Source organism: Mytilus edulis, chromosome 8 (assembly GCF_963676685.1).
Source record: "Mytilus edulis chromosome 8, xbMytEdul2.2, whole genome shotgun sequence".
Classification (NCBI taxonomy): Eukaryota; Metazoa; Mollusca; class Bivalvia; order Mytilida; family Mytilidae; genus Mytilus; species Mytilus edulis.
Window position 1 is genome coordinate 37,227,486 of NC_092351.1, and position 15,073 is coordinate 37,242,558.

Consider the following 15,073-nt stretch of genomic DNA (forward strand, 5'->3'; position numbering starts at 1 on the left):
ACAAAATATCTGGATGTGCACAGTAAAAAGCACAAAAAAGCAAAGGAACAGTGCTTTTATTGCTGATCTTCATCTCAAAGTTACAGGGAGGACTTGTGAATTGCATGTTCATAAATCCATAGCCCTATGCATATCACAATTTCAATTTGTTAAAAAATATGACACCCCTTATGTATTGGTGGCATATGTACATACTAGCCACAAATTAGTATCAATATCTCTAATGGGACTTTTACTGTCAAAAGTTTGTTGCAACGGTCTATTGTATTCGTCCTCCTTAGGGTCAATGTTGATGGCAGGAGGTGAAACTATATTTTGGACATGGGTAAATGACATTTATTGTTATCTGTCCTTTTGATGAAAGCAAATTGGTTGTTGGAGGATTATGTAAAATGTTAACTTACAATTGAACAGGCAAAACATGACAATTGGTAAACTGTAAAGGACTTCTTTGCACAAATTCTTTCTCTTTTTTTTGTATTGATAATTGTCTTTTTTTGTATGAAAAGAAATTTTACCATGGTCCATAATTCAGCTCTATTATAATATTTTTTGCCGTTGTTCCCTGAAAGTTACTATACAATACTTGTCTTTCCAGTGTTCACAAATATTAATGCAATACTTCAACCTTACCTGTATAATAATTGTGGTATTTGTCCAGCATTCACATCTGTTCCATTGTTGGACTTTTTAGAACTCTTAAATTTAAATACAACTCTGAAAATAAATCAAAGAATATCCAATTCAAAATAAATCTTTATCCTCATATTTACCTTACAAAGTTAACCTTTAAATGCTAACATTCTTCTTCTTTTTGCATGTTAAAATGTCAGCAACTTCACCAATTAAAGGTCTTAGTACATTAACACATAATTATCACTATTTTAAAGAAGCATTCACTTATTTAAAATTTATTTTAACCTGGTAACTAAAGGTAATTTAAGTCCTGTTAGTATCAGGAGCTACTTTACTGTAGTTTAAACTTTAAAAAAATCTGCAATAAAAAGACCAAAAATAAGAAAATATGAATTAGGTAATGTCAAATCATTTTTTTTTGAAAATGGTTAGTTTTTCTATCCTCATGCATAGATGACCTTAACAACATTTGGCACAACCTTTTGGATTTTTTAATTTCAATAATCTTCCATAATCATTTTGATTTGAGATTCTATTCTTGAATTTGAGAAAAACTAATAATGAATTCCATATTGTCAATATGACAATAGAAAAATACAACACAAGTCATTTATTAAAACAAACAAAACTTACTATAAGTTGATCTTTTTAAATACTGTAATTTTATTGTAAAGGATCTAAGCATTATATTTACTTCTATTTGTAATTTTAATTCTGTGGCAAATAAGTCTCATAACTTACTGGTCATCAGTGGAAATAACTGGCTGACCATTGGATCCACAGTCACTGCTTGGACCAGAAATTCTGGCCCAGGCCACATACCAACATTGGGCCTGTATCTGGATGGGTTCATCAAACATCATTGCATATTTTTCCCTAAAAAAATAAAAAATAACTAAAAGGTTTGCGCATCATTCTAAAAGCAAGTGACTGCTATAAATTTGTCACTGCATGAAATGCATTTTTTTTAATTGAAGGTGATCAAAATCAAGTGATGTGTAAGAAGTATTGTTAATTCAAAATTGCAAATTAAAATTTCACTAACTATGCCATATACAGGTTTCTTATTAAAATTAAACCCAGGTGTTCCGCAGGTCACAGCTTTATACGACCGCAGAGGTCGAACCCTGAACAGTTGGGGCAAGTATGGACACAACATTCAAGCTTGATACAGCTCTGAATTTGGATTATGATCAAATTTTTAACATAATATGAGTTTCTGACACAAAACAAATGTCAAGATCTTAGAAATCTATTGCGCAATATTGTGCAATTAAAGATTTTTTTCTCCAAACTTTTCAAAAATTTGATATTTGAGAAATTTGGAAATTTTCATATACTTAAACACAAGTTATTGTTTGAAAACTACAAAAATGCTTATTTTGGGCCGCCCTTTTTGGTCCCTTATTCCTAAACTATTGGGACCATAACCCCCAAAATCAATCCCAACCTTCTTTAGTGGTATTGAACCTTCCGGTAAAAATTTATAGAGATCCATTCACTAAAACTATAATTATTGTCCGGAAACTAATGCGTCTTCAGACGACGCAGAAGATGACTTCATGATAGCATTATACGACGCAAAAAATTAAATGAACTCCTTTTTCATTTTTACCTGATATTGAAAATGTGCAAGCGTTAGATTATTTAAATTATGAAAGCTACTCCTAGCATCAAATGATTTTTTTTAATCTTTTTTTAATGTAATCTATAGACCTACTGGTATCTGACAAGAATGCCCTACCTGGCTCCACACTCATATACCACCTCATCAGATTCACCAAGCATTTCTCCATCTGTCTCATTGTCCCCTCCGTCTGGGCCCAGTTCAAACAACTAGAAAATAAACATTCTTTTGCTAGAATCATACATAATGCAAAATAAACTTGTTTATTTGCTTTTATTTTGGTTATGTAAACCTGAATCATCTGTTTTAACCCTTTCAACGCTATACACGGCATATGCCGCGATGACATACGCTGTCTGCCACTGCTATTCGCGGCATATGCCGCGATGACAACGGATTTTTCATAAGGACTCTTAAACCATTAGGTTTTCATTCAGGTCCTCTCTAATTTTTCCTAGTATGAATCGAGGATATGCAAGGTCTCATTTGCGCTTGAAATCCCGCCAATTTTTATTGTAAAATCATGCAGTAGAAGGAAAATTGAAGGAAAATAAAAACAAATATTTTGACAAATACAAATGGCGGAAATCGGAAACTAAGCTGTAAATATGGAAATATTTCAGCATTTCTATGGCGAAACTGATGACGTGGATTAGTTAAAAGGTTTCTTGTTATCTCAATGTGTTTATTACATTCAATTCGTGTGGTAAATATGATTAGATCGATCATTAGGAGACGTAGAAAAAGGTGGGAAAACGGAGGTTGACTGAAAATTTTGAGGACGGAGCCACTGATTTGTGCCATGATTACATAATATGTTGTGTATGGTGCAATACGCTACGGAATCAAGCAATTGGTGTCTTCTTTATTATATGGCAGATAAAAAACAAAATAGATGAAGACGAAAAGTAGTTTTTATTCAAAATTCAACACAAATGTAACAAATTACACCTTTTACCTGTTAATTACCTGAAAATGCAGGTAACCTGATAAAAATTTTACTGAAATAACTGCCTAACATTACAGTTCATACTCTCCTGAGCATTTTTCATGCAATAACTTTTTCTGTATCTCTTATAATAAAAAAGATACAGCAGTCTGAAAAGGAATATACTGTTCTAATGAATGAACACAAAAAAAAATGCAGCAGCAGCAGCCATTTTTCTATTTTTTTGTGTAGCGTTGAAAGGGTTAAGATTGTCAATAAAAACAAGAGTGAATGTTTTATTGTGCCAAGCAGACCTCCAACTTTCATTCATAATATTGGAAAAACAAAATGAAAAGAGAGTTTGTGGAAAAACATTCTAACTCTGAGCTGACCAGTCTTTGCTCTTTTCTAAAATGCTGTGTGCTAAGCAGAAAAGCAGTAAATATTAATTTTGTAATGTTGGCTAGTCTCTACCAGGGTTTAACCCACAACCTCCATTACATAAGACAAGCACTCAAGAAAATCAGATACAGATATAACTTTTAGAAAATTACAAATCAAACCTCTAAAATGTATATTTTCAGATCATAACTTGCCTTCACAACAATAAAAGTCATAAATGTGATGTCATGTATATTTTTCTTACCTTGATTCTGCCATAGTATTCACCACGTCCTCCGAAAAGACCAAATCCTCCCAACAAGACATCAGTATCACACATAAATCTGACAGCCTCCATTGAATGACCTGAGTATCCCCACCCTCCTCCATGACCTGCAAGAAAAAATTAAACTGAATGTATCCATGAAATATAAATAAATGACATACAAAGGAGTTTTATAGTGGTAATATATTGCTGATTTTTTTTTACAATTCCATAAAGAATGGAAATAAAACAGAGAACCAACAATACAAAGACCAAAATAAATTTGATGATCTGTTTTGAATTTAAATTTTTGTTTCAACAATGTCATTAAACTAAGTTTCATATCTTAAAAGACTAAATTTGGTGTGTATACACTAATTCTACCAGGCTTCGTTAACATAATGATGATGGAAATTTTTAACGACCTTGACTGGCTATACAACCCTTGCACAGTCAGGGGTTAACATATACAACTACAGCTGGACATAGAATCAGACACAAGTAGTAATAAATGGGGACTGTGTCCAATCAAATGATTGAACATTGCATTTAATGTTTTAAATAAACATAACTCAAGAATGATAACTAGAGGCTCTAAAGAGCCTGTGTCGCTCACCTTGGTCTATGTGAATATTAAACAAAGGAAGCAGATGAATTCATGACAAAATTGTGTTTTGGTGATGGTGATGTGTTTGTAGATCTTACTTTACTGAACATTCTTGCTGCTTACAATTATCTGTATCTATAATGAACTTGGCCCAGTTAAGTTTCAGTGTGGAAAATGTTAGTAAAAATTTACTAATTTTATGAAAATTGTTAGAAATTGACTATAAAGGACAATAACTCCTTAGGGGTCAATTGACCATTTTGGTCATGTTGACTTATTTTTAGGTCTTACTTTGCTGTACATTATTGCTGTTTACAGTTTATCTCTATCTATAATAATATTCAAGATAATAACAAAAAACGGCAAAATTTCCTTTAAATTACCAATTTAGGGGCAGCAACCCAACAACCGGTAGTCGGATCCATCTAAAATCTAAAATTTTCAGGGCAGATAGATCCAGACCATATAAACAATTTTCCATCATGACAGATTTTCTCTAAATGCTTTGGTTTTTGAGTTATAAGCCAAAAACTGCATTTTACCCCTATGTTTTATGTTTCGCCATGGCAGCCATCTTGGTTGGTTGGCTAGGTCATCGGACACATTTTTTAAACTAGATACCCCAATGATGATTGTGGCCAAGTTTGGTTTAATTTTACCCAGTAGTTTCAAAGGAGAAAATTTTTGTAAAAGATTACTAAGATTTATGAAAACTGATTAAAAATTGACTATAAACGGCAATAACTCCTAAAGGGGTAAACTGACCATTTCAGTCATGTTGACTTATTTGTAAATCTTACTTTGCAGAATATTATTGCTGTTTACAGTTTATCTCTATCTATAATAATATTCAAGATAACTAAAAACAGCAAAATTTCCTTATAACTACCAATTCAGGGGCAGCAACCCAACAATGGGTTGTCCGATTCATCTAAAAATTTCAGGGCAGATAGATCTTGACCTGATAAACAATTTTACCCCATGTCAGATTTGCTCTAAATGCTTTGGTTTTTGAGTTATAAGCCAAAAACTGCATATTACCCCTATGTTCTATTTTTAGCCATGGTGGCCATCTTGGTTGGTTGGCCGGGTCACCGGACACATTTTTTGAACAAGATACCCTAATGATGATTGAGGCCAAGTTTGGTTTAATTTGGCCCAGTAGTTTCAGAGGAGAACATTTTTGTAAAAGTTAACGGGGCCAGGTGAGCTAAAAAGGATGCGACCCAAACTCATACTTTTTTTTATAACTAGCATCTTGTACCATTTTCTATAGCATTTGGTTGAGGCAAACTAAAATAAGAGAAGGGAAACCAATTTCGGGACATGGATATTGACAGACAGACATACAGATGGACAAGGATGAAACTAAATGCCCTCTCCGCTATGACAGGGGCATAATAAAATGTTCTAGAATGAACTTATAATTATACTTACTAGCAAATCTATTGACAACAGCATAGTCCTCTTTGGAGTAAACTTTAGCTGTAGACTGTTTCTCCTTAGCCTCTTCTTTCACTGTTAGATTTAATTGCTGGGCTAGATTCAGAGTGTCTAAACAACCTGTTGGTAAAAGTTACTACACATTACACATATAGTTGAGCAAATGAATCATGTACTTTTTGGATAGTGTGTAATATTTGATAATATCAAGTCTTCAAAATGAGTTTGTGTGTGGTAGCATGCTAACTTGTAACCTGGCACATATCTTATCCAATTTAGTGCAATAAGCGGATTTATACTGCAACTAGTTGTGTTTATTTTCTAAATATAGGTACATAGCTATATTTTGTATATTGTCAATTTCATCATGGAACCCTTTCTCCACAATCAGAGGTCCATTAAGGGATGAAAATAAGTTTGACATTTGTTTTACGATTAACAAGAATGTGTCCAAAGTACACGGATGCCCCACTCGCACTATCATTTTTCATGTTCAATGGACCGTGAAATTGGGTGAAAAATCTAATTTGGCATTAAAATTATAAAGATCATATCATATGGAACATGTGTACTAAGTTTCAAGTTGATTGGACTTCAACTTCATCAAAAACTACCTTGACCAAAAACTTTAACCTGAAACTCCCACTTTCATTTATTATGTTCAGTGGACCGTGAAATTTGGGTCAAAAAACTAATTTGGCATTAAAATTAAAAAGATCATATCATAAGCAACAAGTGTACTAAGTTTCAAGTTGATTGGACTTCAGCTTCATCAAAAACTACCTTGACCAAAAACTTTAACCTGAAACTCCCACTTTCATTTTCTATGTTCAGTGGACTGTGAAATTGGGGTCAAAAGTCTAATTTTGCTTTAGAATTAGAAAGATCATATCATAAGCAACAAGTGTACTAAGTTTCAAGTTGATTGGACTTCAGCTTCATCAAAAACTACCTTGACCAAAAACTTTAACCTGAATGGACGGACGCACAGACGGACGCACAGACGGACGCACAGACGAACGGAGCCACAGACCAGAAAACATAATGCCCCTCTACTATCGTAGGTGGGGCATAAAAAAGCTATCATTTCATTAATTTAAGTTGCAGTATAAAAACAATATTAGGTCAATATCATAAAAATAAATTTTGGACTCAGCGCAAAACCTCTCCCTTCCCCAGTTTCTCAGCCTCATACAAAAAAGTTTATATTTTCCTGACATTGACCTAATATTGTATATCAATTCATACTACATCAAATAAAATAAAACTTTATCAATTGAGTGCTTCTGAAGCTATCTTCTGGTATACCTTCATCAGAAAGACTTGCCCAAACATTTGAAAGCCAAGGATGCACAAGGCTAAAACACATGAAGAGCTATATGACCAAAAGGGGCATAACAATAATCAAAGTCATCTGAAGTCCACTTTGCCTGATAAAGTTAGAACCTTACTTCCTTTAAAACTTCTCAACAGAGATGTTACAAAAAGTTTGTTACCACAAATCATGTCAGTATCCACGTGCCTTTCAAAACAATGACTTAAAGAAAACCACTAAACATCTTTCAACCATAAGTTAATATACTTTTGACAACTTCTTGGAATAATACATGAGTGTTTGCTCATATACAGCCAGATTTTGTTTTATTTATTTCCTTTTTTTCATATTTTTCAATCAGAAAAACAAAAGAAATTTAAATAGTGTAAACATATTATAAGGCAATGAGATTATTCAGTACATTTTTCAGATACAATTGTTAAAACTTAAAAACTGGAATGAAATGTGCAAAGTTATAAAGTTAAAATTACAATAAATCTATTTCATACCTAAAACATGCAATGCACAATGTGACCTTGTAGCTTTATGACCCATTTTAACAGGAACAGCTAATTCTGGTTTAAATAAACCACATTGTTGGTGACCTTGTGAGGTCAAAGGTCGTGCTTCTGTCACCAAACTGTTAAAACAGCTTACTTCCCTGTTTTCTGGACTGTAACTATAATGAAAATAAAATTTATATATATTTCAAACTTTTAATATATGTGAAACATCAGAATATAATATGAGTTGCACTATGTTGAGGCAAATGTGTTATTCTTGCAAGTCTCATACATGTGTGATACATATAAGTATTGAACAGTATAATTTTATTTGCTTATGTCATGTATGTGCTTTTAATATCCTGCTATAATGTATGTATGTTTTGTTTGCATGTTATTTGCATGTGTGTAATTTATTATAATGTCGATTTTAAAAGCTCACTAGAGCTTGTGTTACTTTTTTTACTATGTATCGACAATAAATAAAATTTTGATTTGATTTGATTTGATCAGTAAAAATAGAAGTCAACCCCACTTTGAAAACAAATAAGCACTGTTAAAGTTGTTTTTTTACTTTCAAAGTTGAAATTTTGTTTAAACTGTTAGTCACTGTAACAATCTGAAATGAACCAAAAATGTTTGATTTTGTGATATGCATCTGTTGTTCAAAAATATTATATATTTTTAATTATCCATTTATAAATTGTAATAAGATTGTCAAATCTACTTGACTTTTACTATCCAATCTTTATTAATGTGCATCTATAAATAACTTGCCTCCATAAAACATCATACACAGGATCTAGACATACAGCTTGTTTAGAAAGATCTATCTGGTCAATGCCTCCAAAACTGAAATAAAATGAGTGAGACTTTTTAGCCAAACAATTTTTAGATTGATATACAAGATACAAAGGAGTTGGCTCACTGATCATTATTTTGGCCATAAAAATCTGGGGTTTTGTCACTGCGAAAATGATGTAAAAATTTACTTTTGCTAAAATGTCCAATACTTTTGCAGGTAACAAATCTTTTCAACAATTGCATCATAAGTGATATATTTGTGACGACATAGAGATGAATTTTGTAAAATCTTGACTTTTGGCAAAACTCTGCAAAATTTATAACAGTTTTCTTTCAAATTAGCTGTGACGCAACCCTTTGAAACCTTTTTCCTTCAAATTTTGTAGTGAACCTTATAATTCTAACCTTTTGAAGTCAATATTGACTGTACCCAAAAACCAGACATAAGACTTACCTTCTACAGCTGCCATCCACTTTGTTGATCATCAGACATTTCATAACAGCTCTATTCTCTTCTCCAGTTGGTATCAGACCTGGCGAAGTAATATAAATCAAATGAAATATTATAATTCAAACTTTTTTAACAAATTAATAAATTAACTAAAACCAAAGTAAAACAGCTTTTAATATTCAGCAAACAGGAAGTTGATCGATGTAAAATAATATTTATTCCAAAATTCCGATAGCCTTGAGTAAATAAAAGTGATGAAATTTTTAACTATTGAGTTCAAAGCGAACATTTATATTATACTCTCCAAAAGTAAAAGGATCTTGGGGAAATCTGGGTGCTTTACATCAGCCAAGCTTATAACTTTAACCCTTTCCTCCATAATGACGCATGTGTAGTGCCTCATTTGATACTTTTCACTTGATCAGACTTAATAAAATTTGTATCTAATATAAAAAGGATATTCATGAGAATCTATGACTTAAATTTCATTGATGAAATATTTGTTTTTGGTAATGCATTAATACTTCAAACCTGATGATTTTTTTTTATTGAGAAAATCCTATGCGAATCAAGTATTTAAAAAAAAATGTATCCATGGAGGAAAGGGATAATGTAATTATTACTAAGGATACATTTTAGCCGTTTACATACTTTGGTTTTCTGCCAAACCAACTTATTTAGTATGAAGTAAATACAAATTTGTAGAGAGAAAACAAAATGATCTATTATTGTTTCAATTCTTACCAATACTAGTTTGATTGGCAAAGACTTTGGAAGCAGCCAGTATATGAGCATTAATCAGGGACTCATCAATTCTCATAAATGTCTGGTCACCACTTGCTCCAATCCATGTAGCTCTTCTACCATATCTAGCTCCTGTAGGACATACAAAATTATTTTTTAAGTCACTTTAACATTAGAGTTTTATCCTTAAGCATTTTTTTTATCCTATAATACTGCACAATATAAATTTCACAATCAATGTACTGTGAGGGAAAATGCAGATAATTTAAATTTTTATGCTACATTTAGTCTAAGTTCAACATCCTAATAGAACTTTTAGTCATTCAAAAGTTGTCTTTTTGGGCCTCTGTAGTTATATCTGATTGATAGACTTTCAATTATAGCAAAATACAAATTTGTAAAGGTTTGAATGCCATTTGTACAAAACAAACTCATTGAGTCGTGTCTTGTTTATTTTTTTTCATTTCCTTCATCTTCTCATCTTGCCATTTTTTAGTCAATAAGGTTATCAAATAAAAATTCCACATAAATGGCCTTGCCCTTGCCACATGTGATGATTTTTGGTAATAAAATCAACACTTACCAATGCCTGGTATGGGGCCTGGTAATGCATACCATGATGTTTTTTTATTCTTAACCCCTCCGGCTTCATCATGACCTATTCTTCCTAATGCTCCAGACTAAAATAGAAAACGTATCACATTCATAATGATGAAAGAGGAATGTCATGACTGTCATGAATCTAACATCTCGGTTGATATTAAAATTCAAATGATCTGAAAATTCTGAAGAAAAAAAATTGTATTACATATGTAGTGACAGTATAAAATATCATTATTTTTTTTCAAAGATTTTTCAGTAGTCAGCCAATCATGCCAAATATATCTACAGAAAAGTATTGGAAATTAGGACTTCAATCTTACAATACAAAATTTATTCTTTAAATCTTCTTTTAAAGTATTTGAACTAGATATCATTGAGATGGGAGCCATCTCTGTGGGCCCTGCTGTGAATAATGTGCATTAAAAAATTGTATCTTTACCATAGGACATGGGTTTGTCAACTGAAATCAAAGTTTTTGACCTTGACCTTTGACCTAGGAAGTTGTAAATAAATTATGACACACCCTTTGGTGTTGGTTTATAAACATGTCAAGTATAAACTTTGAAATGATAACGGTTCTCAAGATATAGAGCGGACACGATCTTTACCATAGGACATGGGGTTGTCAACTGAAACCAAAGTTTTTGACCTTGACCTTTGACCTAGGAATTTGCACATAAATTATGACACACCCTTTGGTGTTGGTTTATATATATGTCAAGTATAAACTTTGAAATCATAACGGTTCTCAAGATATAGAGCGGACACGATCTTCACCACAGGACACAGGGTTCTCAACTGAAACCAAGTTTTTTGACCTTGACCTTTGACCTAGGAAGTTGTACATACATCATGACACACCCTCTGGTAGCGGTTAATAAACCTGTAAAGTATAAAGTATGAAATCATAATGGTTCTCTAAATATGGAGCGGACACAAAGTGTTACGGACGGACGGACGGACAGACGGACGGACGGACGGACAGACTGATCACTATAGGGGACCCGCCTTTGGCGGGGCCCTAACTAATCCATACATACCTTATGGTTACCAAATGTATAGACTTGACCATTGGACAAAAGAGCAACTGTATGCTGTGCTCCTGCTGCTACTTGTGTAGCTCCCATAGGTAGCTCTACCTTAACTGGTGCCCCTCTGTCAAATATAACAAATGATACTAAGTTGTGTCAATTTTTCTTTGTGTTTCATGTATTTACAAATATACAGTACACTATTATCAATATTTGAGTAATGTAGACACTGATTGATGACATTAATAAATATAAAATTGTCAATTTTGCAAATGCTCAAACATTCATACATTACAAGCTTTCAATTGATCACAAGCAAGTATTTTCTTTATCTATTTCAGGATTGTGTTAGGAAATGGTATTTTTTTTTATATTTGCTAGCGTTATATTTTAATAATTCCCAACATAACAAATTATTAAAGATTAAATATTTCAAGATTACCATTTAAGTATTTAAATATTGCAAGCATATAGTTCTTTCCAGCAAATGCAAATTACAGTTATGTCTAATAACACATAAATATGTTAAAAAGAGATCCAAGACTCAATGGCAATAAACTGCAAACATCTTTGCCAAACAAATAAAAATCATTAAATCATGTATTTCTTTCTTTTTTTTTTGAAAATAACAGAGACATGCCCTTATAATGTTGATATATAAGTGCCTTTGCGTTTTTCTATATTTTGAATAATTTTTTTCTACATTCAGTCATGGTATTATTTTCCTTATATGTAGCATTTAACAAACAAATGTACCTTATGGTTGTATCTCCTTGCCCAAGCTGACCATGGTTATTATTACCAAACACATAAACCTCTCCATTCTGCAACAGTGCAACTGTAAATAAATAACAAAAATACTATGTCTGTGATAGAAAGGTTTTTTCAATTTATTTCAACGAAAAAAAGAAAATTTATTGAGCACGCCCAGAACCTTCTCAATGTATTAACAGTAATCATAATAAACGAAAATCAAATTTTGTCCAGAGCCACTGATATTCACAAATCTAAGTGTAAAATTAAACCCTTCAACTAGAAATAATTAGGATGACTTGTAATGTATGTTCGAAAAAACAGGATTATTGATTACATGTAAATATACAGGGGCGGATGCAGGAATTTCGAAAGGGGGGTGCTAACCCAGGGCACCCAGGGCAAAGGGGGGGGTGCAAAACATATGTCCCGATACAAATGCATTGATCGGCAAAAATAAAGGGGGGGTGCGCACCCCCGGAACCCCCCCCCTGGATCCGCCACTGATATATTGCAATATGTATAAGATTACAGCTGATTACAAATATCTGCATAGAAGGTTCCTCTTCTAGGACAAATGCAGAAATGTTTTAATTATACATGTATCAAGACAGGGAAAAGGACATTGTAAGAATACCTGTATGATGTTGTCCACAAGATATCTGTGTAACAGTGATCTCCCCAGTACCAATACAGATTTCTTGTGGGGGCAGACTGACTACTTTGTTATAGTCCCCTTCTGGGTCATTTCCTTGAGGTTCAGCTGCTGTAAATAAAAAGCAAACATTGTCATAAGGACTAAAGTAGACATGGATATGTGTCGAGACAGCAAACCAAAAGATACAAATCATAAACAGGAAGTGAACAAACAGTCATTAATTATGTTTTCTTCCTTGAGCTTAATCAAAACTTTTATGGAGAACTATACGGTATGTTGTTTTTTTCATTGTTGACGGCCAGACAGTTGCCTATAAATGCTTAATAACGTATAGCAGGTTATTTTGGCGGGTGTAAAATTTCACGATTTTCATTTAAAAAAGGTTTGCGAAATATTTTGGCGTTTATTATTTTGGCGCTTTTTATCAATACCTTTGCACGCATACTTTAAAATTGGTGGAAGTTATTTTCACGATTTTGTTCTATTTCGACAATAAGTGAAATTTTCAACCTGCGAAAAATAACTCGCTATACCACTTGTATTAAGACTGTGATTCACATCATATCTCCTCATTTTTATTATCAAAATAAAAAATTTAATAAAAATACTGTTCATATTCAAATGGACTATTGCCTAACCAGTTGTGAATAACTTTTAAATCACAGATATTTCATTAAAGGTATGCTATAAATCATGATCTGCAAAAGCAAAAAGTTGTGATAAAACAGTCTTCATAAAGACTAAAACTCAAAATTTGTAAGGGTTCTGCAGAACCTAGTGTCTCGCCTACTTTTGCTGTTAATCACAGACTCAACAAAAATGAGTACGGAAAAAAATAATAATATTTCTCTTGATACTTCTCTTGTCTTTTGATTGAAATAAGCTTCTGTCCAAGTTTGGTAGAATTCCAGGATAGTTTAAGAAAGTTATTAAAACTTTAAAAACTTTAACCACAGAGTGAATGTTATGTTTCCTGCAGAAAGTCCATTTATAAGTAAAATACGGAAGAAGTGGATTTTTTTTTTTTTAATTTACTTCTGGATACTATCTTATGACCATAAACAAGCTTCTGTCCAAGTTTGGTAGAAATCTAGGATATTTTAAGAAAGTAATTAAAATTTCAAAAACTTTAACAACAGAGTGAATATTTGTGGACACTGCTGATGGAATGTAGGATCGCTATGTCTCGCTTTTTCGACAAAAGTCGAAGGCTCAACAATAATTCTTTGAAATGTACATTTCTTTTTACTTGATTCACAGGTGAAACTAATAGGTTACCTTTAGGTTGATTTTTGGCAGCATCTTTCTTCTTGGGTTCTTTTTTGGAAAGGAGTCGTTTAAAGAACTGAGCCAAAGGACTGTCAGGCAGATCTGGTACATGGTTCACTGTATGTCAAAAAAATCAGAAAACTATTAGTCAAGAAAAGGACTATACAATGCATGATTAAATGCACATAATGGTTTACTTTTATAAATTGTTACTTGGATGGAGAGTTGTGTCATTGGCACTCATACCACATCTTCCTATATCTATGAAAAAGACTGAAGTCCCAAATCTATACCCATTTAGAGATTAATGAACTATATGGAAGTATACTGAAATTAATTCAATCTTAATTGCCTTTATACAAACTTTGTCAGTAACAAAAGAATACAGATGATAACAATAGCACGTTTATCTTTTCATGTGTTATCATATTAGCCAAATCTGAGAATTAAGGCAGATTTTTCAAGTTTTAACTACCTAAAGTTTGCCAAAACACATGCATTGTTTATCCCAAAACTAATGCTATTGTAAGTAACAAAAATCAAGAACAAATGTGAAAAAATAATACAAAATTTTTTGCTAAGTTATACTAGAATAAAAATGACTATTTTCTAGTGTTGTCAAATCGTACGCTTTTGCCTAACCAGTTACTCGGATAATCGTTCGACCGATTAACCGGTTAACCGGTAATTTAAGTTGGTGTTTGAAAGCCTTATCAATGGAACCCTACACATAGATATAAGATGTGGTATGAGTGTCAATTCGACAGCAAGTCATAAATACGCTTTTAGAATTGAAGTTTTTCCTTAGCATTATAAGGCTTGTCTGTGAGGATTCCTGGCGAAGTTTGACTTTTAATAATCAAATACACCGTATCAACTATAGCGTTTGTACCAACTTCAGATTAAAAAATCCAAAAAAAAATCTTAATCTCGTAGAATTGAATATGTCATATGTCTGAAACTGATTATTCTTTCCTTTTCTCTTGTTGTGTCCGAAAATTATGGGGTGTGTTTCAATTTGAAATGATTAATTATAAAAAAAGAAGATGTGGTAT

General features: G+C 32.5%; 1 protein-coding gene across 9 annotated transcripts in view; it reads right to left on the reverse strand.

The window, feature by feature from the left end:
* Nucleotides 1–15,073, reverse strand: part of LOC139486791 (E3 ubiquitin-protein ligase MYCBP2-like) — a 109,096-nt gene that overhangs the window by 72,973 nt on the left and 21,050 nt on the right. For all 9 annotated transcript variants that reach the window (XM_071271755.1, XM_071271759.1, XM_071271756.1 and 6 more), the window contains exons 19-32: nucleotides 14,028–14,135; nucleotides 12,729–12,857; nucleotides 12,095–12,176; nucleotides 11,348–11,462; nucleotides 10,288–10,384; nucleotides 9,705–9,836; nucleotides 8,964–9,042; nucleotides 8,483–8,557; nucleotides 7,712–7,881; nucleotides 5,882–6,007; nucleotides 3,838–3,965; nucleotides 2,381–2,472; nucleotides 1,378–1,512; nucleotides 634–717 (exon numbers count right to left, since the gene is read on the reverse strand). In XM_071271755.1, the coding sequence (XP_071127856.1) occupies nucleotides 634–717; nucleotides 1,378–1,512; nucleotides 2,381–2,472; nucleotides 3,838–3,965; nucleotides 5,882–6,007; nucleotides 7,712–7,881; nucleotides 8,483–8,557; nucleotides 8,964–9,042; nucleotides 9,705–9,836; nucleotides 10,288–10,384; nucleotides 11,348–11,462; nucleotides 12,095–12,176; nucleotides 12,729–12,857; nucleotides 14,028–14,135 (1,552 nt within the window). The remainder of the gene's footprint in view (nucleotides 1–633; nucleotides 718–1,377; nucleotides 1,513–2,380; nucleotides 2,473–3,837; nucleotides 3,966–5,881; nucleotides 6,008–7,711; nucleotides 7,882–8,482; nucleotides 8,558–8,963; nucleotides 9,043–9,704; nucleotides 9,837–10,287; nucleotides 10,385–11,347; nucleotides 11,463–12,094; nucleotides 12,177–12,728; nucleotides 12,858–14,027; nucleotides 14,136–15,073) is intronic.